The sequence below is a fragment of the Salvelinus alpinus genome, chromosome 2 (genome assembly GCF_045679555.1).
Source record: "Salvelinus alpinus chromosome 2, SLU_Salpinus.1, whole genome shotgun sequence".
NCBI classification, from domain to species: domain Eukaryota; kingdom Metazoa; phylum Chordata; class Actinopteri; order Salmoniformes; family Salmonidae; genus Salvelinus; species Salvelinus alpinus.
Window position 1 is genome coordinate 59857716 of NC_092087.1, and position 25645 is coordinate 59883360.

Sequence of the window (25645 nt, forward strand, 5' to 3'; positions counted from 1 at the left end):
GTCTCAGAGATCTACGAACAGTTCCTTCGACCTCATGGCTTGGTTTTTGCCCTGACATGCACTGTCAAATGTGGGACCATATAGATGTGTGCCTTTCCAAATCGTGTCCAATCAATTGAATTTACCACAGGTGAACTACGATCAAGTTGTAAAAACATCTCAAGGATGATCAATGGAAACAGGATGCACCTGAGCTCAATTTCGAGTCTGGTAGCAAAGGGTCTGAATACTTATATTAATAAGTATTTCTGTTTATTTTTAATACATATGCAATTATTCTTCTTCAGGCTGCAAGCCCGACATCGGGATCAATATGACAACAGCCACTGCAAGTGCAGGGCGCGAAATTCAAAATCTATTTTTGTAAAATATTTAACTTTCACACATTAACAAGTCCAATACAGCATTTGAAAGATAAACATCTTGTCAATCCAGCCAACATGTCCGATTTTTTAAATGTTTTACAGAGAAAACACCACATATATTTATGTTAGCTCACCACCAAATAAAAAAGAGGACAGACATTTTTCACAGCACAAGTAGGATGAAGTAGCATGCACAAGCCAACCTAACTAACCTAAAACCAACCTAAATAACCTAGAAAAAACTACCTCAGATGACAGTCCTATAACATGTTACACAATAAATCTATGTTTTGTTCAAAAAAAATGCATATTTTAGCTATAAATCAGTTTTACATTACTGCTACCATCATAGCTACAGTAAGAAATCGCACGGGAGTAGCCAGAGAAAATACAGACACCAACTTCAACTACCTTATTACACATCAGAAAACATTTCAGAGAAATATATGGTGGATAGCTAATGAAAGACAAAGATCTTGTGAATACAGACAATATTTCAGATTCTTTAAATGTTTTACAGCGAAAACACCACATATATTCATGTTAGCTCACCACCAAATACAAAAAGAGAGACAGATATTTTTCACAGCACCGGTAGCATGCAGCTAGCATGCAGCTAGCATGCAAAGCCAACCTAACTAACCTAGAACTAACCTAAATAACCTAGAAAAAACTCCCTCAGATGACAGTCCTATAACATGTTACACAATAAATCTATGTTTTGTTCGAAAAAGTTGAATATTTTAGCTATAAATCAGTTTTACATTACTGCTACCATCTTAGCCACCATCATAGCTACAGTCAGATATCGCACGGCAGTAGCCAGAGAAAACAGACACCAACGTCAACTTCTAATTTCACATCAGAAAAGATTTCAGAAAAATATATGGTGGATAGCTAATGAAAGAGAAAGATCTTGTGAATACAGACAATATTTCCGATTTCTGAAGTGTTTTACAGCGAAAACACAATATATCGTTATATTAGCTTACTACAATAGCTAACACACAGCAGCATTGATTCTAGTCAAACGCTAGCGATAGCACAGTTCGACAGATATATGAAAAAGCATCCCAAATTGGGTCCTTATCTTTGTTGATTTTCCATCAGAATGTTCTCCAAAGGGTCCTTTGTTCAGAACCGTGTTCATTTGGACCTAGAACGAACGATGTCCCTGTTGAATTAGCATGACACACTGGCCATGCCGTGCTAACCTCTCCGTCTTGACAAAATTCTTGCGTCGCATCACGTCTAAAGTCCAGAATAAATTTCAATAATATAATTAAAGTATATTGAAAAAACATACTTTAGGATGATTTTGTGACATGTATCAAAGAAAATCGAAGCTGGAGGTCATATTCACCTATAACGAGTGTTTTCCAGGAGCGCAGTCCAGTTCCTACTTCGCGCCCAGAAAAAAATATAAAGTGCGCACTTATCACTCAAAGAGGTTCCTTTCAGTCCCTGACAGAGATAATCAAGTCCTTTTTTCTCTCACTTCCGCATGACAACCAGGGGAAGATGTGTGACGTGTTTGTACAGTCCCAAGTGCCAAGGCCTTTTATAGAGAGTATCTTGAAGAGAGACATAGCTTCTTGGAAAAGTCACTTTTTCCAGAAAATGGGCTGTAAAAAGAGTTATGTTTCACTTAGAGAAATAATTAAACCTGTTTTAGAAACTAGAAGGTGTTTTATATCCAAAGGTAATAAATAATATGCATATTGTACGAGCAAGAATTGAGTACGAGGCCGTTTGAAATGGGCACCTTTTTTCTGGCTACTCAATAATTTCCCTTGCAGCCATAACAGGTTATCACTTTGTCATTATGAGGTATTGTGTGTAGATTTTGATGTCTTCACTATTATTCTACAATGTAGAAAATAGTAAAATAAAGAAAAACCCTTGAATTAGTAGGTGTGTCCAAACATTGACTGATACTGTATGTGGACACCCCTTCAAATGAGTGGATTTGGCTTTTTCAGTCACACCCGTTGCTGACGGGCAGTGGCGACCTGTCATTCAGGGTAGGTGGGGCAGACCCCGACATTGAGCCCCACATTTTTTGGGGTTGCCTGTTTTGCATGTTATTTTGGCATTAATAGGTGTCACATATCAGTTTGCAAACAATGTAAAAACATGTTTAAAAATCATTGAGTTAATAAAGCTGCATACAAACATGGTCTCTTTTTTGATGTCTTGAGTATGGTAGCTACAAAATGCAGGTGTTTCAGCCTAGCTCGGTGCTTTCTGTGGTGGTGGGAAAATACGGAGCGTAGGGGTTGGTAATGTTCTATTGTTGCGCCGTGACTGGGTTATGTTCTCTAGTTGTGCCGTGATTGGCTCAGTGTTCTGTCACTCATGGGGACACTACGTCACCACCAAATCTAAGGGTAGAGCCCCAAAATGCAAGCCCCTTGGGTGCTACCATAGTTACATTAGAAGTGCCCATCCAAGACAACTGGGAACTCTGAAAGTGCCCATCCATGGTCATTGGCCACAGATAAAATGACATCAAATCACATTATATCTACAGGAGCTTTGATTGGACTGATCAACATCATACTTTCAAAATCTTAGCTAGCAAGCTAGTAGTCATCATCATGAATCAAGTGGACAATCTACTGGCAAATACTTTTTAATGCTTGTAATTTGAAGATAAATAATGAAGAGAAATTATAGATAAAACGTATCGGTGCTCATTGGACATAAACATTACACAACAAGTTGGAAATCTCAAATTCAACAATGAGTGGTTTGGAATGAATTAATGGTTAACTGCAAGCAGTGAAACGCAATCACTAGCCTGCTATTCAGTGGAGTGGCTGTGTGGTCCCAAGTATGATTTCTGCCGTGCTCAAAACAACTGTTAACTAGGAACTGAGAAATCTGAATTCAGAGTTCAAGACAACTGAGAACTCAGGAAAAACGTACTCCAACTGGGAAAATACGTTTTGAACGGCCTTCCAACTCGGAATTGTAAGTCGTGAACCCGGGCCTCTTTCTAGACCTACGACCTGAAGATCACAGATGTCATCATAATTTGACATAGTTTTTTTCAGAGTTCCCAGTTGTCTTGAACTCCATAAATCCAGAGAATGCCAGACTTTCATGCCAAAGTTTGATGACAAAATTTCCCCCACGAAGGACCACCGCACCACCTTCCTGTTCATGTGTGCACAGCACAACAAGGTGAGTCCAAAAATGTATCGTATGCTGCTGCATAAATGATGTAACATGCCAGGGAGATATGTATTCTCTAGCTAAGAAAGCAGTAGTAAGTGTATGTTGTGTAGTAAGCTGTTAGTAGCCTGTATGCCTCACCCTAATCATTTGGTCTATTTTCCCCTCTTAATTTTACCTACTGTTCTGACTTGGTGGTGCACATGTAGCCTATTCAGTAACCTGTTTTAGGGAAATGTAATCATTGAATATTGTAAGAGCTTTCTTTGTCTGCATATATGCCCCCTTTATTTATCCTATGGTGCTAACTTGGTGTACAGGGAGAATACTGTAAGAACGGCCCATGTTCTGAATTCTGTCGCTGTACATTTCAAAAGTGCTGAACAAATAGTTAGCGCGCTCATTAATGTCTTAATCTAAATTACAGTTTGCCTCTTATCCGCTTGTCGTCCCCTTATGCCATAGTTTGTACATCTCAATTGTCGGGAGAAACCAAATTTGTTTAAGCAAGTCAGCAATATCAGCTATGTTTTTTTTAAGGCAGAAAATGAGGCTGAATTAACTGTTTCGCTGCCAGACAAGGCTCCGCTGATAGCCAGGTGTAGTAGTGGTAAGGTGTTGGGACTGCTATTGGGACTCTGCTGTTGGGACAGCTTTATGTAGGCCCTAACAGTTTGTAGGCACCGTTTGTCACCGTTATAGTGCAATTAATGTATTGTTTAGTGTTGTGTTGTGTAGTGGCTTTGCTGGCATGCATCCTTCAAGATTTACATGCTAAAATTGCCACTGCTGACAGGTGTATAAAATCGACCACGCAGCTTGTGATCTCCATAGACAAACATTGGCAGTAGAATGTCCTTACTGAAGAGCTCAATGACTTTCAATGTGGCACTGTCATAGGATGCCACCTTTCCAACAAGTCAGTTCGGCAAATTTCTGCCCTACTAGAGCTGCCCCAATCAACTGTAAGTGCTGTTATTGTGAAGTGGAAAAGTCTAGGAACAACAATGGCTCAGGCTCAGCTGCAAAGTGGCCACACAAGCTCACAGAACAGGACCGCCGAGTGCCGATGCGTGTAGCACGTAAAAATATTCTGTCCTCGGTTGCAATACTCACTACTGAGTTCCAAACTGCCTCTGGAAGCAATGTCAGCACAATAACTGTTTGTCGGGAGCTTCATGAAATGTGTTTCCATGGCAGCTGCACACAAGCCCAAGATCACCATGTGCAATGCCAAGCGTCGGCTGGAGTGGTGTAAAACTCGCCGCCATTGGACTCTGGAGCAGTGGGAGTGCATTCTCTGGAGTGATGAATCACGCTTCACCATCTGGCAGTCCAACGGACGAATCTGGGTTTGGCCGATGCCAGAAGAACGCTACCTGCCTGAATTCATAGTGCCAACTGTAAAGTCTGGGGGGATTTTTCATGGTTCGGGCAAGGCCCCTTAGTTCCAGTGAAGTGAAATCTTAACGCTACAGTATACAATGACATTCTAGGCGATTCTGTGCTTCCAACTTTGTGGCAACCGTTTGAGGAAGGCCCTTTCCTGTTTCAGCATGACAATGCAACCATGCACAAAGCGAGGTCCATATAAAAATGGTTTGTCAAGGTCGGTGTGGAAGAACTTGACTGGCCTGCACAGAGCCCTGACCTCAACCCCATTGAACATGAATTTAATGAATTGGAACGCTGTCTGCGAGGAAGGCCTAACCGCCCAACATCAGTGCCCGACATCACTAATGTTCTTGTGGCTGAATGGAAGCAAGTCCCCGCAGCAATGTTGAAACATCTAGTGGAAAGCCATCCCAGAAAAGTGGAGGCTGTTATAGCAGCAAAGGGGGGACCAACTCCATATTAATGCCCATGATTTTGGAATGAGATGTTCGACGAGCAGGTGTCCATTTACTTTTGTAGTGTACCAGGGGACACATAAAAATGCCAAACCTGTTTACTATTCATATTCTTAATTTGGATTCTATTTAAAAAGATAATTGAATGATAATGTCATCAAAAGAAAAACATTGATTTGCAAAGTCTACGACATTCACGTTGATTGAGAAAGCAGGAAAATGCCCTCACCCTGACTGATTTTTTTTTAGCACATTTTGAAAATCACTGTTTTTGCTCTTGATGACATCATCAAGTGGGACCTTTTATTTTTGACTACAGAATGTAGAATTGTATAGAATTATATTACCTATATCATGTTTTGTGTTTGACCCTTCCTTACAGATATGGAGAGGCGATGCAGTTTTCAGCAGACAATATGTTGACCCCGATCTGAAAGTGGTTAGAGAAAATATATACATTATTTTGGATCAACCTTTCTAGTAGCAGACACTGTATGGGAAGACAGGTGTCTCAATTTCTACCTATAGTTTTCAATTACTTTACTCAGCATGATGCTCTTCAGGTATTCGTCATTTCACATTTATAAAAATGGTGATATGTTTTTGTCTCACCTAGCTATCTTAAAATGAATCAAATCAAAGTGTATTGGTCGCGTATACAGTTTTGCAGACGTTATCGCAGGTACAGCGAAATGCTTATGTTTCTAGACGCAACAATGCAGCAATATCTTGCAATACAATAAAAATGCACACATAATCCCAAAGTAAAACAAATTTAAATACAAGAAATTAAGACATAATTAATTGTACTACTGTAAATCGCTCTGGATAACAGTATCTGCTAGTGCTGAGCAATTAGTTATTTTCTGGGTCGGTTTGGTTTTGGTTCGATTATGGAAGAAATAATCAAGGTTTTGGAAGAAAAAAAATGTCTTTCATTAAATGCATTATGAAATAACAGGTAGCCTAGTGGTTAGAGCGTTGGACTAGTAACCGAAAGGTTGCAAGATCGAATCCCCGAGCTGACAAGGTAAAAATCTGTTGTTCTGCCCCTGACCAAGGCAGTTAACCCACTGTTCCTAGGCAGTCATTGAAAATAAGAATTTGTTCTTAACTGACTTGCCTAGTTAAATAAAGGTAAAATAAAAATTCTAATAATTGTTTTGCTTTTTAATGGAAATTCCAAAGCCAAAAATAGTGAACATTAAAATTGCCAAAATACTTTAAATATTCCATTGTCTCTGTCAGGTCCACATTGGGTAGACATCAATAGAAAAATAGGAAATTACTATCAAATAATACAATATTTCAGTTGTGTATATTACTTTGTTTTTATTTGATGCCTTTACTTTTTTAAAGTCCTCATCTCTGCTCAGACAATAGCAGCCAAACAACGTTATCTCTGTACTCCCAATACTGTTCTGTCTTTTGTCATTATATTTAGCTAGGCTAGCTGCAGAGCTGTCTGACAAAATTATTTTACTAGTTATTCAAAGAAGACAAGGCATACTTTCATGAACGGTCCCTCTCTCTCGTCGTTGTGTTGTGTACATTCTTCTCTGTGTATCTAACCTAGCATAACACGAGCAAAAGTTTATCCACCTGCCTGAACATAAAAAACTGAATTGAATGCAAAATAAATATGTTTATTAAAATATCATGGTCCCCCAAAAATAAATCAGTGCATAAATGAAAGGTGAAAACAAAACAGAAATGTTTCGGCCTCAGGCCATCATCAGTGTGAATCGTTGGCACACACACCTGGCTTCTATTTCTAGGATAATTGCATATATCACATGATCAAGCAAGAACACACATGAATCAGTACCTCCTAGTACAATAGAATAGTAGGGTCCTTGTCCACTACCTTGTATACAAAGCCTACAGACAAGAACAGTATACTACATGTCTCTAGTGTGCATCCCACATTTCTGAAGGAGGGATTACCGTACACACAATTTCTGAGACTGAAGCACATTACTGGGAAAACAGACTTTGAAAATTAGGCTATGAAAATGTATAGACCGTTTGAGGCCCGCTTATACTGTAAATAACGGCTTGATGATACTCTTGGTAGAGTACGTACCATTGATGAGACTTCAACCAGAAGGGATACAAGTTATTTTTTAAACATTCATGTGTCTGTTCCACTACATATTCTCCTTTGAGTGATGACATCAATGGAGCGATTTAGAAACATTGGAATGTGCTCATGGCTGATCCTGCTTGCCAAAAGTTTGTCTCTGACCCTGCTCTCTTTTCACACTACAGTGCCAGGAATGTCAGGGACTTCATTGTTTGGGCTGACACTCATGTCCCCCTGTAAATAAATGATGGAAGACTGGATGAGGTGACTGGCTTCTACCCCTGCCGTAGTTGTGCGACATGTAGGGATTCCTGTAAAAAAAAGTTTGAGAATTGAGCAGCTCTGCCACTGGCAAACAATATACTATCAAACAGTTCTTTACATGCAGCTCTTCTAACGTCATATACCTTATCCCTTGCCCATGCAATAAGCAATACGTGCGCAAAACCAGTAGACAGATAAGAACAGGTATTATAGAACACAAGAGTGCTGCAAGGAGAAATTACCCTAAATCCCCTATTGCACGTAACTTCTCAGAGTCTGGTCAACCCGTCTCCTCCATGTCCTTCTGTGCTATACAGCAGATAAAACTTTTGCGTAACAATGAAGAATTGTTATTGAAGTGTTTTCTGTAACTGGTATTTTGCCTCCCACTGGTGTTCAATACCCCCATCTGGTGGTATCTCTAGCTCTATACTCTTACAATCCTGTGTTATTTATTCTGAGGAAATGTTCAAATGGCATATGTAAAAGCAATAATTGATGATATTTCTCTGTCTGATTTTGTATATTTTGTATAAAATATAGATCATGCATTCTATTGTACTAGGTACTGAATCATAGATTTAACATCTTTATTTTGCATTCAAGCCTCAGTATTGGATGTATTCTTTTTTTTTTTTTACAGTGTGCGAGCCTCCATCTCTTCCATTGTAGTTAATTACCACGTTTCTGCCCTGAACTAGGTTGAATATTTGCTTAATGAAAACTACAACTCCCTTCAGCCCAGCGTCCCACATAGTTTTTTTGTGTTTATTTCTCTGTAGAGAGATCGTGTGTTGGGCTCACAAAAAAAAAAAAAACTAAATACAATTAAAGTAATTTAACCGAAAAAACTAAACAAAATGTTGGTTAATCGCTCAGCACCAGTGTCTGCTAAATTACTCAAAATGTAAAAATACCCTTCATGGAAGGCAGTGGTGTGTATTCAATGGAAGCAAGGCTTCTCTCTGGGTTTCATAATTTTCATTCAATTCGCAAGAGGCTGAATGTATCTCAGAGGAGAACGCATCCAAATGAGTGAAACAGCACCCCTCTGTGTCTCTATGTGTAGAACATCTATCTGATATGGTCTGGTCCAAACGAGTATGACATTGTTGCCGCCAGTAGCATTAAATGCAAGGGAAGCCAGCGAGCATTTGGCCTCCCTTGACAAAAAAAGTATAAAAAGTTAGCCAATCAGCATTGAGCTAAACTGAGCGAGCTCAACTGTGAATGGTGGCGGAAAAGAATAAGTGTCAAGAGAAGCCAACTTGGATTTGGCATCTCTCCTATCAAATCTCTTTAAGAGCACACGTCCTTCACAGAAACAACTTGAATTGTTGCATCTCGTTGTGTGGTTGTTCTCCGGTGGCTAGCTAGCTAGCAAAAATTGTCCCTTTCCTAAATTAGCCGTGGATGGAGATAGGGATTTGGACTTGTGGTTTGACTTAATTCTCCGTATTGGCCAATGGTTATACCAGCGATTCAACCATTAATTCATACACTGGCCTGAGAGGATAGCAATTCAATATGTACAGTAGCTAGATGTAGAAGGCTAATATTAACTAGCTAATGTTGTCCATGAATGGAAGTTAGGCTAGCGAGGAAGCATTTTAGCCAGGTAGCCTAGGACAACAAAAAATAAAAGTGCTCGTGTACATGCGTTCAAACAGAAATCAGAACCATGGACAGCCACATCATATTTAGCTTATGTTGATTGGACAAAAAAAAATTTGGTATCTTTTAGTTGTCACTGTGTTAGACTAAGCAGAGGTGATTTGATGATGTTGAAATGTTGAAGTTGAAATGGTGCTGGATTAGTGGAGGCAGCTCCTGTTTTCTTTGCGACTTGCGGTAACGCTCTATGGTTATAAATCAATAGTTATGTAGTTGTCCGAAAATGTCGGAAACATTAACTTGCTTAACCATGCTGTAGGTCATGTAACTGTCTGTGATATGCAATATGCGTCAAGGACATCACCGGACAGAGGTTGCTATCTGGTTTTGTGATAAAACAAAGGTGTGGTTGAATTTATTCTGCCACTATCTTCTTATTGTCTCAGCCTTTAGATCACATGCACAAGGCATATGAATTAACAGCAAACAACGCAATTATGACAACACACACAGTGTAGGTTGTAATATGGGGGGGGGGGGGCTTGGCTTCCCCAGTGTTTTTACCCAGGCACCGCTACTGCTGGAAGGACATTACAGCTCTTGTAAAGCAGAATGACAAATCATTGCCATTTTGCACACTGTTGACAAAATTTTACCAGACAGCTGATTTTATGGGGCTTTGACTCCATCTACTGGTCTATCTCACTATTCAGGTCGACTCAATATGTTACCTACAGCATGCTTGAAACATGCAAAAACAAATATTTTCATATGATTATACCAGTGTACCTTTTATTTACAAATATGACAGTCATGGGCTGCATGTTAGATTTTTTTGGAGGGGAAAGTAGGCCCTGCACTCTCCAGGGCAGAGGGTTATTGGAGGACAGCTGCTGCACGAACACACTACACTGCTATCTACAAGCTTACAAACCAATGCTGCCATCTCTTGCAACTTCTGGCTGTATGACCAAATAAGACTATTCAATAATTTCAAGAAGAATTAAACAGTTAAACACAGTTTTGTCATCTTAAAGTCCCCCGACCAATAGGTGTCACCGTTTTTATTATGGCCTTCACAACTTTTTATGAATTAACTTCAAATAACGTCTGATATTCGCTATATTTCATTCGTTCGAACAATAAAACATGATTATGTAGACATTGTCGATACACATGACACAAAATCGGCTGTCAAACACTTAAAGCAAGGCAAGGTTGTATAAACACATCTTGTGTAATTTTCTGTAGGGAAGGGGAGGGGCAGTGGATTCAGCCGCGTTCCGCTGTCTTTCGAGGCATCAGACGACAAAAAGATGGCGGCACTACGAGTGGTCGTGCTATCAGGGACTGGACGAGCCTTCCTATGCACGCCAAAAATGATCAAGGCTCCTCGGGTATGCTAACATGTTTATGCTGTTTTGGAGTTTGTTCGTTTCTAAAAAATAAAAATAACTTTCAAAGCCACCCTGACAGCTAGCCGGGTAGCTAGCTTACACAGACAAGGTCACTCGGGCAATGATTACGTTACCCAGTGTGAGGTAGATAGCTACATGTTAAAGTGCAACTCAGTGTACGAACGAACGTTGCTATATTTGACGTGATGGATGGTTGATAATAGTGATGTTACGTTTGATACCGGAGCATGTGTTGAAATCGAAAAGCAGTTTACTTTAATCAAAGCAGTGTGCCGATGACGGTATCACCAACCTGGTCTCATAACATTTCGTATTACTCTGTACATAAATCCGGGACATCCATTTAGTATGGTGTGTATCAGTACTTGACTTGGACGGGAGCTCACCTGAGCTGAGTAACGTAAACTAACTCACGCTTGTACATCGCCTTGGTCCGTACAATTGACCTTATTTTAGCGCCCAAAAAAATGTAATACTTCCAGATCAACTGTAATGTCAATACCATTGTAAAGCACAATTTCTCCCCTTTCTAACAAAATCATTGACGAGACCTCCACGCTGCCCGTTTCTGCATGATTCAAGAAGGAAATGAGCTCCGTCTGCTCTTTTTTTTTTTAAATGGTGGGTGGGTGAGCGAAACTAATGCGTGATAGTGAGAAGGAGAGATGTCGTGTGGGGAAATTTTTTCTCTCTCGATCTGACCAACTTATCACCTTATCGCCTCTAAAATGTAAATAAAACACTAAGGAGTTTATATAATGTGTCATTACATACCTATTTGAAGGTTTGTGTCGAATTTGAATTGGGTTTTTAGGGCGGTGCTAAAGTGATCTTCAGAAGTAAACAGTGGCTTTTGAGAGTCATGACTGCTTGCAGTGATGAAGCAAAAAATGACTAGGTATCCCCCTTACCCCTGTCATTGTCCATTTCTTGTTTTTAAATGGTAGAGAGAAGTGCTACACCTGGTGGAGAGAGATTGTAAGACAGAAATAGTTGCTTTATGCGTGCTGTATGTTATGGCATGATACGTCACGATGTAACGGCGGGTCAGTTTTTTCAACTTTTCTCCAATACTATAGAGCCATTACCATGTTGATCTACGCTTGAATAGAAACGTAGTTCACACCCCAGATTTCACACAAGTCAACACAGTCACTACAGTCCCATTAGTTTTCTTTGTAGCCTCGTTTGAATGTTGCGGTTGCGCACATTTGTACGGAATGGGGTGAGTTTACGTTACCGGTGTTGTGCTGAAAAGTTCCCCCCTGCCAGAATCCCCCCCCTTCGCGTGAACGCGCACGCACTCAATTCTTCATTGCTTCGACTTGCTTGCTAGTTGAGATTTCTGATCACATTAGGCTGTGTTTCATTTTATTTTTTTAGGGGTGATTTATTTATGGACTAATACAAATGAACAAATATGCCAAACTGAAAATTGCAGACATTACTAGTGCCTCCCGTGCGATCAAACCGACATGTAAAATGAAACGCAGCAAAACGTAATCAGAAATCTCAACTAGCAAGCAAGTCGTAGCAAGGAAGAATTGAGTGCGTACACGTTCACGCGAAGGGGGGGGGGGGGGCTCGGCACAACACCGGCACCACACGTTCTACAGCTTGATCTCCTGTTCCTCTTATTGAATATTAGCTCAAAAGCATTGTGGAGGTCCTGCACCTAAATATAAACAGTACTATTTCAGTCCAGGTCAAGCACGGGTATGAATTTATTTGTGTCCATCACCCATTTCATATGATATGTTACAAATTAAAATTACTATGAATTCTAGCTAGGTGGCTAACGTTAGCTGGGCTAGGGGTTAAGTTTAGGAGTTAGGTTAAGGATTAACTTGAAGGGTTAGCTAACAAGCTAACCTAAAAATTGCTAAAATGCTAAAGTTGTTGATTTATGAAATACACTGATTGTTTAAAGCAAAACTACCAAAACTATTACTGATGGTGAACCTGAACAATCAAAATCAAATCTATTGTATGCTCTGTGCTGCATGCATAGCCAGATTTGTTTCCGGTAGCACTAGCTTACTTTTATTCCGGTAAAACACAATTTAACAGGGCATAGATGAAAATAACATAGCAAATTATAATTAGCTAACGCTCTTTTGTACACTGCGCTGTAATGTACAATTTACCTTATTTTAACATCCCAAAAAACATAATACTTTCAGGTTAACTAATATGAATACCATTGTAAAGCTGAATTTCTTCCCTTTCCAGCAAAATCAATGACAAGACCTTCATGTTGCCGTCTGCATGATTGAAGAAGGCAATGAGCTCTGTCGGGTCTTTTTAAAAATGGCGGGTGGAGAAGCGACACCTACTGCGTGATAGGAATAAGCCTTGTGTGCAAACTGCTTTTTTCACCTTATTTGTCTAACTTATCACTGCAAAAATGTAAATAAAACACTATAAAGAGTTTATATAATGTGTCATTATATACCTATTTGAAGGTTTGTGTTGAATTTGAAACTGTTTTTTAGGGCGGGGCTAAAGTTATCTCCGGTCTTCTGGTCAAACTTCGGAGGTGAGCACACCACCCACCGCTTCAGAGTATATTACTCGCTAATGTCCAGACTAGATAACAAGGTAGAAGAAATTAGGGCACGGGTTGCTTTCCAGAGAGACATCAGGGATTGTAACAATCTTTTCCATGGAAACATGGCTCTCTCGGGATATGCTGTCAGAGTCGATACAGCCACCTGGATTCTTTGTACGTCGCGCCGAAAGGAATAATGATCTCTCTGGGAAGAAGAAGGGCGGGGGTGTATGTTTCATGATTAACGACTCATGGTGTAATTATAACAACATACAGGAACTCAAGTACCTTTGTTCACTTGACCTAGAATTCCTCACAATCAAATGCCGACCGTATTATCTCCCAAGGGAATTCTCCTCGGTTACTGTCACAGCCGTGTATATCCCCCTCAAGCCGATACCACGACGGCCCTCAAGGAACTTCACTGGATTTTATGAAAACTGGAAACCATATATCCTGAGGCTGCATTTATTGTAGCTGGGGATTTTAACAAAGCAAATTTGAGAACAAGGCTGCCTAAATTCTATCAGCATATTGACTGTAGTACTCGTGGTTGCAAAACTCTGGATCACTGCTACTTTAACTTCTGCAATGCATACAAGGCCCGCCCTCCTTTTGGCAAAACTGACCACGACTCCATTTTGCTCCTCCCTTCCTATAGTCAGAAACTCAAACAGGATGTACCCATGTTAAGAACTATTCAATGCTGGTCTGACCAATCGGAATCCACGCTCCAAGATTGTTTTGATCACGCGGACTGGGACATGTTCCGGGTAGCCTCAGAGAATAATGTCGACGTATACGCTGATTCGGTGAGTGAGTTAATAAGGAAGTGCATGGGAGATGTTGTACCCTCTGTGACTATTAAAACCTACCCTAACAAAGAAACCATGGATAGATGGCGGCATTTGCACAAAACTGAAAGTGCGAACCACCGCATTTAACCATGACATGGTGACTGGGATTATGGCCAGATACAAACAGTGTAGTTATTCCCTCCGCAAGGCAAACAAGCAAAATGTCAGTACAGAGACAGTGGAGTCGCAATTCAACGGCTCAGACACGAGACGTATGTGGCAGGGTCTACAGACAATCACGGACTACAATAAGAAAACCAGCCACGTCATGGACACCGACGTCTTGCTACCAGACAAACTAAACACCTTCTTTGCCCGCTTTGAGGATAGTGACACCGACGCGGCCCACTACCAAGGACTGTGGGCTCTCCTGCACTGTAGCTGACGTAAGACATTTAAACGTGTTAACCCTCGCAAGGCTGCTGGCCCAGACGGCATCCCTAGCCGCGTCCTCAGAGCATGCGCAGACCAGCTGGCTGGTGTGTTTACGGACATATTCAATCGCTCTCTATCCCAGTCTGCTGTCCCCACATGCTTCAAGATGGCCACCATTGTTCCTGTACCCAAGGAGGCAAAGGTAACTGAACTAAATGACTATCGCCCCGTAGTGCTCACTTCTGTCATCATGAAGTGCTTTGAGAGGCTAGTCAAGGATCATATCACCTCCACCGTACCTGTCAGCCTAGACCCACTTCAATGTGTCGCCTAAAACCCTCACAAACTTCTGCAGATGCACAATTGAGAGCACCCTGTCGGGCTGTATCACCGCCTGTTATGGCAACTGTACTGCCCACAACCGCAAGGCTCTCCAGAGGGTGATGTGGTCTGCACAACGCATCACCGAGGGCAAACTACCTGCCCTCCAGGACACCTACAGCACCCGATGTCACGGGATGGCCAAAAAGATCATAAAGGACAACAACCACCCAAGCCACTGCCTGTTCACCCTGCTACCATCCAGAAGGTGAGGTCAGTACAGGTGCATCAAAGCTGGGACCGAGAGACAGAAGCTGTTTTTCAATCTCAAGGCCAGCAGACTGTTAAACAGCCATCACTCACACACAGAGGCTGCTGCCTACTTACAGACTTGAAATCATTGGCCACTTTAATAAATGGATCACTAGTCACTTTAATGTTTACATATCTTTCATTACTCATCTCATATGTATATACTGTATTTTATACCATCTATTGCATCTTCCCTCTGTCATTGCTCATCCATATATTTATGTATATATTCTTATTCCATTCTTTTACTTAGATGTGTGTATTAGGTAGTTGTGGAATTGTTAGATTACATGTTAGATATTACTGCACTGTCGGAACTAGAAGCACAAGCATTTCGCTACACTGGCAATAACATCTGCTAACCATGTGTATGTGACCAATAAAATTAGATTTGATTTTGAGAAGTAAACGGCGGCTTTTGAGAGTCATGATGGCTTGCAGTGATGAAGCAAAAAATGAATGCATTCAGTACAATTGACTAGTGCTGCGTTTCAAACTCAAGACACCCTCGTCCACTTACCCTCGCTTTATGCCCTTGGGGGAATCCCCGTCACCATCTTGGAAGTCGGTCCAAACGATTAGCCAAACGAGAAGTTTGCAACGTAAGCCCCTCAGCCCTCGTTTTTGATCGAGTTTGCGAGTGTACAATTATGCTCACTTCGGGGCTTGAAACGCCCCATAATTCAATTCGCAATGATTGTACATCCGCTAAGAAAAGTCTGCCGAAGGGTCCGTTTTTTTCCAATATTATCGGGCCATTACCATGTTAATCAATGCTTGAATATAAACGTAGTTCACACCGCAGATTTTGATGCTAACACAGTCGCTACAGTCCCATTCGTTTTTATTGTAGCCTCGTTTGAATGCAGCGGTTGCGCAAATTTGTACGAAATGGGGTTAGTCAACAGTACATCGGTTGTTACTCAACTAAAGCTTAATATCACACAAGCCTTTTTGGGGTTTGAATGCTGAAGGTGCCACGTAGATGTACAAGATCAGGAACAGGCCGTCTACCTCGCGTTGGTCAGTGCGCAGTTTGACCAGGCTACTGATGTTGCCTGTGGTTGATCGGCATCCAAAATGACTTTTAGATCAATGACTCAACACAGTTACATGCAGTTCGACACTGAAGGAGAGAAAGCATCGGTTGTCACAAAATGAGGTATTTTCATAAGGTAGAAAGACTATAATATGAGCAAACTTTTTTGTGTGAACTGGCGATTTGTAACGTTTGAATTGATTTTTCTGACCAATGCATGCTACGTTTGGATCGGTTTGGGGTCTGCTGACTGATGCACTTGTATCTAATACATTTGAATCAGGGACCGATGTGAATTGTTACATCCCTACACTATAGTATTAGTTACCTAGCAAGCTAGAAAGGAAGACCCAGGTAGCCAGCATTATGAGATTTTAACTGAGCCAGAGCAGAGGTAGTTTGAATTTTCCATAGCTAACGTTGTTCGGTAGCTAGATAGCCAGTTTGAAAACAATTGATTCGAGACTTGCTAACATTAGTCAGTATTTTATGAGGCTGCAAACTGGGAAACGTCCTCCTAACTACGTGAGCTTGTTTCTCGGTGTTTCATGTGTGGTTATCATTATACTTGTGAAAGGTATTTGATGCCAGCCAGTATAGCAAATTGATATCCTACTGACTTCATGCAACTTCATTAATCACTAGCTATGCTATCTATGTTGCTGTTTGCCTACCCCAGTCCTCTTGTGATGCTAGAAGGCTGACTCCTTTGGTATCTGTTGTGAAACCAAGGATGGATAAAGGGCAGTTTCATAAGTGCTTAGTTGTATGCCTTTGCCTTGACATGGGACGCATATTCAGTGATCTCATGAACCAACAAAGATTGACCACAATATTATGGTTATTTTGGCTAAGGCAAAAGGTATGGCGACGAATACCTCAAATGAGCAAATGGATAACAAATGTCAGTTTGTTATCTACATTCAGTTTGTTAGCTACATTCATTCTATGTCAACTCTCTTCCTCAACAGGCCAACATGTCGTTTGCTAGTCTACCCAGGTCAAAGAAGGCGGCCCTGACAACATTGGGTGTGTTGACAACTGGAGGGGCCGGACTGGCTCTGATGCTGCAGCAGTCGGTTAAGGCTTCAGACCTGGAGCTTCATCCCCCCAACTACCCCTGGACCCACAGCGGCATGCTGTCAGCCCTCGACCACGCCAGGTATTAGCTAACTCCTAACCATGAAGGCCATACAATTACTTTAACATATCTCGTGTAATTGCATGTTACATCATATGATATCACCAAGGCTTTTTCCAGTGCTAGCAATAGGAAATTAGATTTGAGACATTTAGAATTTTAAGGAAATATAATTTTTCTCAAGGAATCTTATTACATGCTAGATCATATTTACCTGAAAAGGAGGACTGGATGTAATGTCTGTTTTTCTTTATATTGCAGCATTCGCCGTGGATATCAGGTGTACAAGCAAGTGTGTTCAGCGTGTCACAGCATGGAGTACCTGGCCTTCCGTAACTTGGTCGGCGTGTCGCACACAGAGGCCGAAGTGAAGGTTTTGGCTGAGGAGGTAAGGGTTTGTCCTTGGCCATTAGATTAATTAACTTCTTATGGCTGCATTCCCGTTAACGGGATGATATGACAACAGCCAGTGAAAGTGCAGGGCGCCAAATTCAAACAGAAATCTCATAATTAATATTGTTCAAACATACATGCATCTTATACCATTTTAAAGGTAATCATGTTGTTAATCCCACCAAGGTGTCCGATTTCATATAGGCTTTACAGCGAAAGCACCACAAACGATTATGTTAGGTCACCGTAAAATCACAGAAAAACACAGCTATTTTTTCACCCAAAGACAGGAGTCACAAAAAGCAGAAGAGATAAAATGAATCACTAACCTTTGATGATCTTCATCAGATGACACTCATAGGACTTCATGTTACACAATACATATATGTTTTGTTCGATTAAGTTCATATTTATATCCAAAAACCTCGCCATGTTCAGAAATGCCTCCAGAATATCCGGAGAAATTGCAGAGAGCCACTTCAAATAACAGAAATACTCATCATAAACTTTGATGAAAGATACATGTTTTACATAGAATTAAAGATACACTTGTTCTTAATGCAACTGCTGTGTCAGATTTCAAAATCTTTACGGCAAAAGCTTAATATTCAATCATCTGAGAACAGCGTTCAGCCACAAAAGGATGCCATACAGTTACCCGCCAAATTGTGCAGTCAACAAAACTCATAAAAAGCATTATAAATCTTCACTTACCTTTGCTGATTTTCGTCGGAATGCACTCCCAGGACTCCCTCTTCCACAAGAAATGTTTGTTTTGTTCGGTAATGTCCATCATTTATGTCCAAGTAGCTACTTTTGTTAGCGCGTTTAGTACACATATCCAAACACTCGTGCAGGTCCAGCCGAATGTCGGACGAAAACTTCAAAAAGTTATATTACAGGTCGAATAAACTTGTCAAACTAAGTATAGAATCAATCTTTAGGGTGTTGTTATCATAAATATTCAACGTTCCAACCAGAGAATTCCTTTGTGTCTATAGAAGTAATGGAACGTGACCAGGACCTGGCTCTCTGCCAGACCACTGACTAATTCCCCTCTCATTCAGTCCCACATCACAGTAGAAGCTTCATTCAAGGTTCTACAGACTGTTGACATCTAGTGGAAGCCGTAGGAAGTGCAAACAGATCCATATCCTACTGTGTTTTCAATAGGCTTTGAGTTGAAAATCGACCAACCTCAGGTTTCTTCCCAGGTTTTTGCCTGCCATATGAGTTCTGTTATACTCACAGACATAATTCAAACAGTTTTAGAAATTCAGAGTGTTTTCTATCCAATACTAATAATAATATGCATATATTAGCAACTATGACTGAGGAGCAGGCCGTTTACTCTGGGCACCTCTGTGCACCTTTCATCCAAGCTACTCAATACTGCCCCTGCAGCCATAAGAAGTTAAACAAGGTCATGGCCTTATAGATGACTGTCAGTCACTGGCTAGAACGTGTCCTTGGGCAACGTTTTAGGATCAGCTTTTCCAAATCCTAACTTTAACCATTATGAGTGAAAAATTCAAAGCTGACCTATCAGTTTCTAGGGACATCTTGGTCTTTCTCCATGTCACTGACTACTGTCTGTTCTCTGCTCAGATTGAGGTGGTGGATGGCCCTGACGAGTCAGGAGAGATGTTCACCCGTCCAGGAAAGCTCTCAGACTACTTCCCCAAGCCATACCCAAACCCAGAAGCTGCCCGTGTGGCAAACGGGGGAGCCTTGCCCCCAGATCTCAGCTACATTGTCAATGCCAGGTACTGTGCTGCTCACTCCAGAGCAACGTTCTCCAACCTTTTCTAGCAGGAGAGCACAAGCTACTATTTTTTTTGGTAGCTTTCTAATAGGCACGTTCTTCTCTCCTTCCCTGGGTCCTTAGTGCACTACTTTCTCTTTGACACTGTTTTCTGTCAATATGCCTGGTAAAATAATAATCAGAATATGTTCTGTTTTTCACTCAATATTACAATTGTTCATAGAGAAACAACATTGGATGTTCTGAGTACATGTCAATGCTTAAATCACATCAGACTTGGTTTCTTCCAGACCTAAAAAAAAATAAAAATATTTGATTTGACTAATTCCCCTTAAATTGCGCATCTAGTGCGTGAGGAATGTGGCGGTCTAGTGGTGGTTCCGCACTGCTGCTGCTCATTTCATGGCAAAGTTTATAAATAATAGATACAAATGATATACTTCTGCCTGGTAAGCCTACGTTGCAGTTAACATTTGAATTTATAAGGTTTTTGGTAAAGTATCTGTCAACCTACAAGATGGTTATCACATCAACTCGCTACACACGGAGTGATAGACAAATGTACTCACCACACAGGCGGGCAATATTGCTGGAAATTAATTGTCAGATAGTGTTAGGTTTGGCTTTTTAAGCCAATAGTGGCTAACCAGCGTTGGGATAATGTCAATGGTACATTGATTAGATGGGAGCTTGCGGTGTCTGATACTTATACGATTTGTTTATGACAGTTTGCAGTGGAAAATGTATGTATTTTCAGAATTGTTTGGCGAGCTACTCATAGGTGAGCTGCGAGTTACCGGTAACTTACGATTGACCTGTTGGAGACCCGTGCTCCAGAGTATCTGGTGATTTGGGAATATCGACAGTAAACGAAACGTTAGATTCAAGGTAGAATATATTGTAACCTTTTCTTCACCAAAAATGTTTTTAAGTGTCTATAAAGCAGGATAATACTTTTGTAAATCCACAACAAGACACTCCACTGCTATTACCATGATATTATACCTTAGCTTGCAAGTGCTATGTCCTAAGTTGTTTTTCTCCATTGTTCCAGACATGGAGGTGAAGACTATGTGTTCTCCCTGCTGACAGGCTACTGTGAGCCCCCTGCTGGAGTGGAGGTGAGAGAGGGCCTCTACTACAACCCCTACTTCCCTGGCCAGGCCATCGGCATGGCTCCCCCCATCTACAATGAAGTCCTGGAGTTTGAGGACGGTCAGTAGGATTCCCTCTGCTAGGGATCACTAACTTGAAATAATATAATGATAAATCAATTCAGAAAGTGCTTCTTTTTTTTGCATCGCTCGCACGACTCCATTTTGACCCTTGACATGCCAGACTAAATATCTAGGTTCTGGTTATAGATTAATAGACTAAGGGCTCCAGAGTGGCGCAGCGGTCTAAGGCACTAGTTCGATTCCAGGCTGTATCACAACCGACCGTGATTGGGAATCCTATAGGGCAGCGCACAATTGGCCCAGTGTCGTCCAGGTTAGGCCGACATTGTAAATAAGAATTTGTTCTGAACTTACTTGCCTAGTTAAATAAAATGAATCGATATTGGATATATACAGAACAAAAATAAACGCAAATTCAAAGATTTTACTGATTTACACTTCATATAAGGAAATCAGTCAATTTAAATAAATTCATTAGGCCCTAATCTATGGATTTCAAATGATTGGAAATACAGATATCCATCTATTGGTAAAAGATGGCATTTTTTTTAAAAGTAGGGGCATGGTTTAGTATCTGGGTTGTCCACCATTTGCCTCATGCAGCGTGACATCTTATTCGCATAGAGTTTATCAGGCTGATGATTGTGGCCTGTGAAATGTTGTCCCACTCTTCAATGGCTGTGCGAAATTTCTGGATATTGGCGGGAACTGGAACACGCTGTCGTACACCAGAGTATCCCAAACATGGTCAATGGGTGACATGTCTGGTGAGTATGCAGGCCATTGAAGAACTGGGACATTTTAGCTTCCAGGAATTGTGTACAAGTCCTTGCGACATGGGGCCGTGCATTATCATGCTGAAAAATTAGGTGATTGAGGTAGATGAATGGCACAACAATGGGCCTCAGGATCTTGACAAGATATCTCTGTGCATTCAAATTGCCATCAATAAAATGCAATTGTGTTCATTGTCTGTAGCTTATGCCTGCCGCTACTATGACCCCACCGCCAAGGCCACTCTGTTCACAACTTTGACATCAGCAAACCACTCGCCCACACAACGCCATACATGTGGTCTGCGGTTGTGAAGCCAGTTGGACGTACTACCAAATTCTCTAAAACGACGTTGGAGGCAAGCATATGGTAGAGAAATTAACATTACATTCTCTGGCAACAGCTCTGGTGGACATTCCATCAGTCAGCATGCCAATTGTACGCTCCCTCAACTTGAGACAACTGGCATTGTGTTGTGACAAACCTGCAAATTTTTTGTGGCCTTTTATTATCCCCAGCACAAGGTGCAATGATCATACTGTTTAATCAGCTTCATAATATGCCACTTCTGTCAGGTGGATGGATTGGCAAAGGAGAAATGCTCACTAACTGGGATGTAAACAAATTTGTGTGCAGAATTTGATACCTTTTTGTGCGTATTAGAGGTCGACCGATTATGATTTTTCAACACCGATACCGATTATTTGTAATAATGACAATTACAACAATACTGAATGAACAATGAACACTGCTGCTGCCTACCACCGCCCCGTCAGACTGCTCTATCAAATCATAGACTTAATTATAATATAATAACACACTGAAATACGAGCCTTAGGTCATTAATATGGTCAAATCCGGAAACTATAATTTCGAAAACAAAACGTTTATTCTTTCAGTGAAATACGGAACCGTTCCGTATTTTATCTAACTGGTGGCATCCATAAGTCTAAATTTTGCTGTTACATTGCACAACCTTCAATGTTATGTCATAATTATGTAAAATTCTGGCAAATTAGTTCGCAACGAGCCAGGCGGCCCAAACTGTTGCATATACCCTGACTCTGCATGCAATGAACGCAAGAGAAGTGACACAATTTCCCTAGTTAATATTGCCTGATAACATGAATTTCTTTTAACTAAATATGCAGGTTTAAAAAAAATAGACTTTTGTGTATTGATTTTAAGAAAAGCATTGATGTGTATGGTTAGGTACATTCGTGCAACGATTGTACTTTTTTCGCAAATGCACTTTTGTTAAATCGTCCCTCATTTGGAGAAGTTGGCTGTCTTTGTTAGGAAGAAATGGTCTTCAAACAGTTCGCAACACGCCATGCGGCCCAAACTGCTGTATATACCCTGACTGTTGCACAGAACGCAAGAGAAGTGACACAATTTCCCTAGTTAAAAGAAATTTATGTTCGCAGGCAATATTAACTAAATATGCAGGTTTAAAAATATATACTTGTGTATTGATTTTAAGAAAGGCGTTGATGTTTATGGTTAGGTACACATTGGTGCAACGACAGTGCTTTTTTCGCGAATGCGCTTGTTAAATCACACGTTTGGTGAAGTAGGCTGTGATTCAATGATAAATTAACAGGCACCGCATCGATTATATGCAACGCAGGACAAGCTAGATAAACTAGTAATATCATCAACCATGTGTAGTTAACTAGTGATTATGTTAAGATTGTTTTTTATAAGATACGTTTAATGCTAGCTAGCACCTTACCTTGGCTCCTTGCTGCACTCGCATAACAGGTAGTCAGCCTGCCACGCAGTCTCATCGTGGAGTGCAATGTAATCAGCCATAATCGGTGTCCAAAAATGCTGATTACTGATTGTTATAAAAACTTGAAATTGTCCCTAATTAATCGGCCATTCCGATTAATCGGTCGACCTCTAGTGCGTATGGAACAATTCTTGGATCTTTTATTTCGGCTCATGAAACACATGTTGCATTTATATTTTTGTTCAGTGTAGTCTACATCTTGCATTTTTGTCATTAAGCAGACGCTCTTATCCAGAGCAACTTAGTCAGTGCGTTCAACTAAAGTAGAGAAGACGATCACATCACAGTCATTGCAAGTAAAACCTTCCATTTTCATGTGTTGACAGGAACCCCAGCCACCATGAGCCAGGTGGCCAAGGACGTGTGCACCTTCCTCCGGTGGGCGGCCGAGCCTGAGCACGACCAGCGCAAACGCATGGGCCTGAAGGTAAGCTGGCAGGGAGGCGCTAGCCACTGCCGTAATGGAAATAGTTGTAATCAGAAATGTATTTGCAACCTAGGGTGTATTCAATAGTGCAAACTTGTTTTTTTTTATAGTTTTTTTTTTTATATATAAATTTTCCCCTTTTCTCCCCAATTTCGTGGTATCCAATTGTTAGTAATTACTATCTTGTCTCATCGCTACAACTCCCGTACGGGCTCGGGAAAGACGAAGGTCGAAAGCCATGCGTCCTCTGAAACACAACCCAACCAAGCCGCACTGCTTCTTAACACAGCGCGCCTCCAACCCGGAAGCCAGCCGCACCAATGTGCCGCACCAACACCGTGCACCTGGCTCCCTTGGTTAGCGCGCACTGCGCCCGGCCCGCCACAGGCGTCGGTGGTGCGCGATGAGACAAGGATATCCCTACCGGCCAAACCCTCCCTAACCCGGACGACGCTAGGCCAATTGTGCGTCGCCCCACGGACTGTTTTTCAATAGAACATGTTTAACAATGGAGAAAAAAAAATGTGGGGGGGGGGGGTACAAATGCAGGTAGTCCCTCTATTTTGGATTTTCTTTGGTTGGTTTCTAGTGAATACATCCCTGATTTAGGACATTCCTTTCCATTGTTTGACACAATACCTTTGTAGTCTTAAAAATTGGTAGGTCTATGTGGGGCATTGCTTGGATCCCTCAAGTCTTTTAAAATTATATTCATTACATTCAATTTCATATGTATGGAACCACTACTTGTCATGTTTTAAAACATAAAATAAGAAGTTTGAAAGGAGTCACTAAGTCAAATCCCCTGTTTTGGATTGGTCTTTTTGGCCCTTGCTTCCAAATTGCTCCCTTTCTACATTACTGTCATCACAGTTGACATTGACCCCATCTCACTCAAACAATTTCTTCCCCCAGCTGCTCATGGGCTCTGCCATCTTGATCCCCCTGGTCTATTACATGAAGAGGCACAGGTGGTCGGTGCTGAAGAGCAGGAAGATCGCTTACAGACCCCCAAAGTAAAGACAGGTGCATTCTGACTGCCCATGTTGCTTCTCGGCTAAAATTCTGACCTCTCTGATTTGCGATTGTCCTTTTAAAAAAAAAAAACGTATTTATGATATGGTTGCCCTAATTCACTTTCTGGGTAACCTCTCAATGAGTTATTTCCTCCAACGGGAAAGGATGTAAACACAACCTCTATACTGTTTTACTGTACAAAATAAATTATCGAAAGAAACGTGTCCAGGTTGTTGTCTAATGGTTAACCTGTTCTTTGATGGGACAGTCCTGCAACCTTGTGCTGTTGGGAATCTGTCACATCATGGGTTCTCTACACTTTGTTGTGTAAATATTGAATAAACACTGGTGTACCGAATAAACCGTTATAACTCGATGCTACCTGTGACCATGTTCTGCAATGCACCTACGCCACACATTTCTTGTCTTGATGTGGTTCATACACTTTCTACATATTTAATTTATGCACTCATTTATAGTGATTCTTAAAAGTCTGGATAAACCTTGTCCAGCAAGGAAACTTTATTTTTATAGTTGAAAAATGTTGCATTATTTGAGCTTAATTTTTACATTTTAGGTGAATTTTATGAGGGGAAAGTTTTGCTTTTGGAATTGTTTAAATATTCATTTCCATGTCGGCTCTAGGCAGAGAATTGCCCTTGTCTAGAGCAAAATATCCTAATTTCAAACTCTGTTAAATTCTAAAAACTGGCAATTAATATTAACTGCAAAAAATGATCTAATGTAGTTTCTTGCAATAGCCCTCTGACGTTTGTCTAAAATCCTAAATTAATCATGAATGAGCATGGCTTATTTTTAACAATTTTGAAATCACCATGATCACAACCATATACTGTCAACTCTAGCTGCCTGAGATAAGATCTGCATTTTGGTTCAAATGTTTATTTTAATAAGGTTTTTAG

The 25645-nt window shown here is 40.8% G+C and overlaps 1 protein-coding gene and 1 long non-coding RNA gene across 2 annotated transcripts; one reads left to right on the forward strand and one right to left on the reverse strand.

The window, feature by feature from the left end:
* Positions 1-1464: 1464 nt before the first annotated feature.
* LOC139565862 (uncharacterized) lies at positions 1465-1835 on the reverse strand. Its single transcript, XR_011672991.1, has 2 exons — positions 1729-1835; positions 1465-1616 (listed from the first exon to the last, which is right to left on the reverse strand). It is a non-coding gene; the product is annotated as an uncharacterized lncRNA (long non-coding RNA).
* Positions 1836-10601: 8766 nt separating this feature from the next.
* On the forward strand, positions 10602-25098 carry cyc1 (cytochrome c-1). The gene is made up of 7 exons (XM_071386494.1): positions 10602-10756; positions 17204-17394; positions 17635-17761; positions 19375-19532; positions 20586-20746; positions 23605-23705; positions 24621-25098. The coding sequence occupies exons 1-7, from the start codon at positions 10676-10678 to the stop codon at positions 24723-24725; spliced, it is 924 nt and encodes a 307-aa protein (XP_071242595.1). The 5' UTR covers positions 10602-10675; the 3' UTR covers positions 24726-25098.
* Positions 25099-25645: the final 547 nt, after the last annotated feature.

Excerpts from the sequence above, each read along its gene's own strand:
- cyc1 (XM_071386494.1), top strand. The coding sequence starts at position 10,676 with ATGGCGGCACTACGAGTGGTCGTGCTATCAGGGACTGGACGAGCCTTC. Across the intron at positions 19,533-20,585 it reads AGCTACATTGTCAATGCCAG|ACATGGAGGTGAAGACTATG; the intron begins GTACTGTGCTGC and ends CCATTGTTCCAG. Across the intron at positions 23,706-24,620 it reads GCAAACGCATGGGCCTGAAG|CTGCTCATGGGCTCTGCCAT; the intron begins GTAAGCTGGCAG and ends TTCTTCCCCCAG.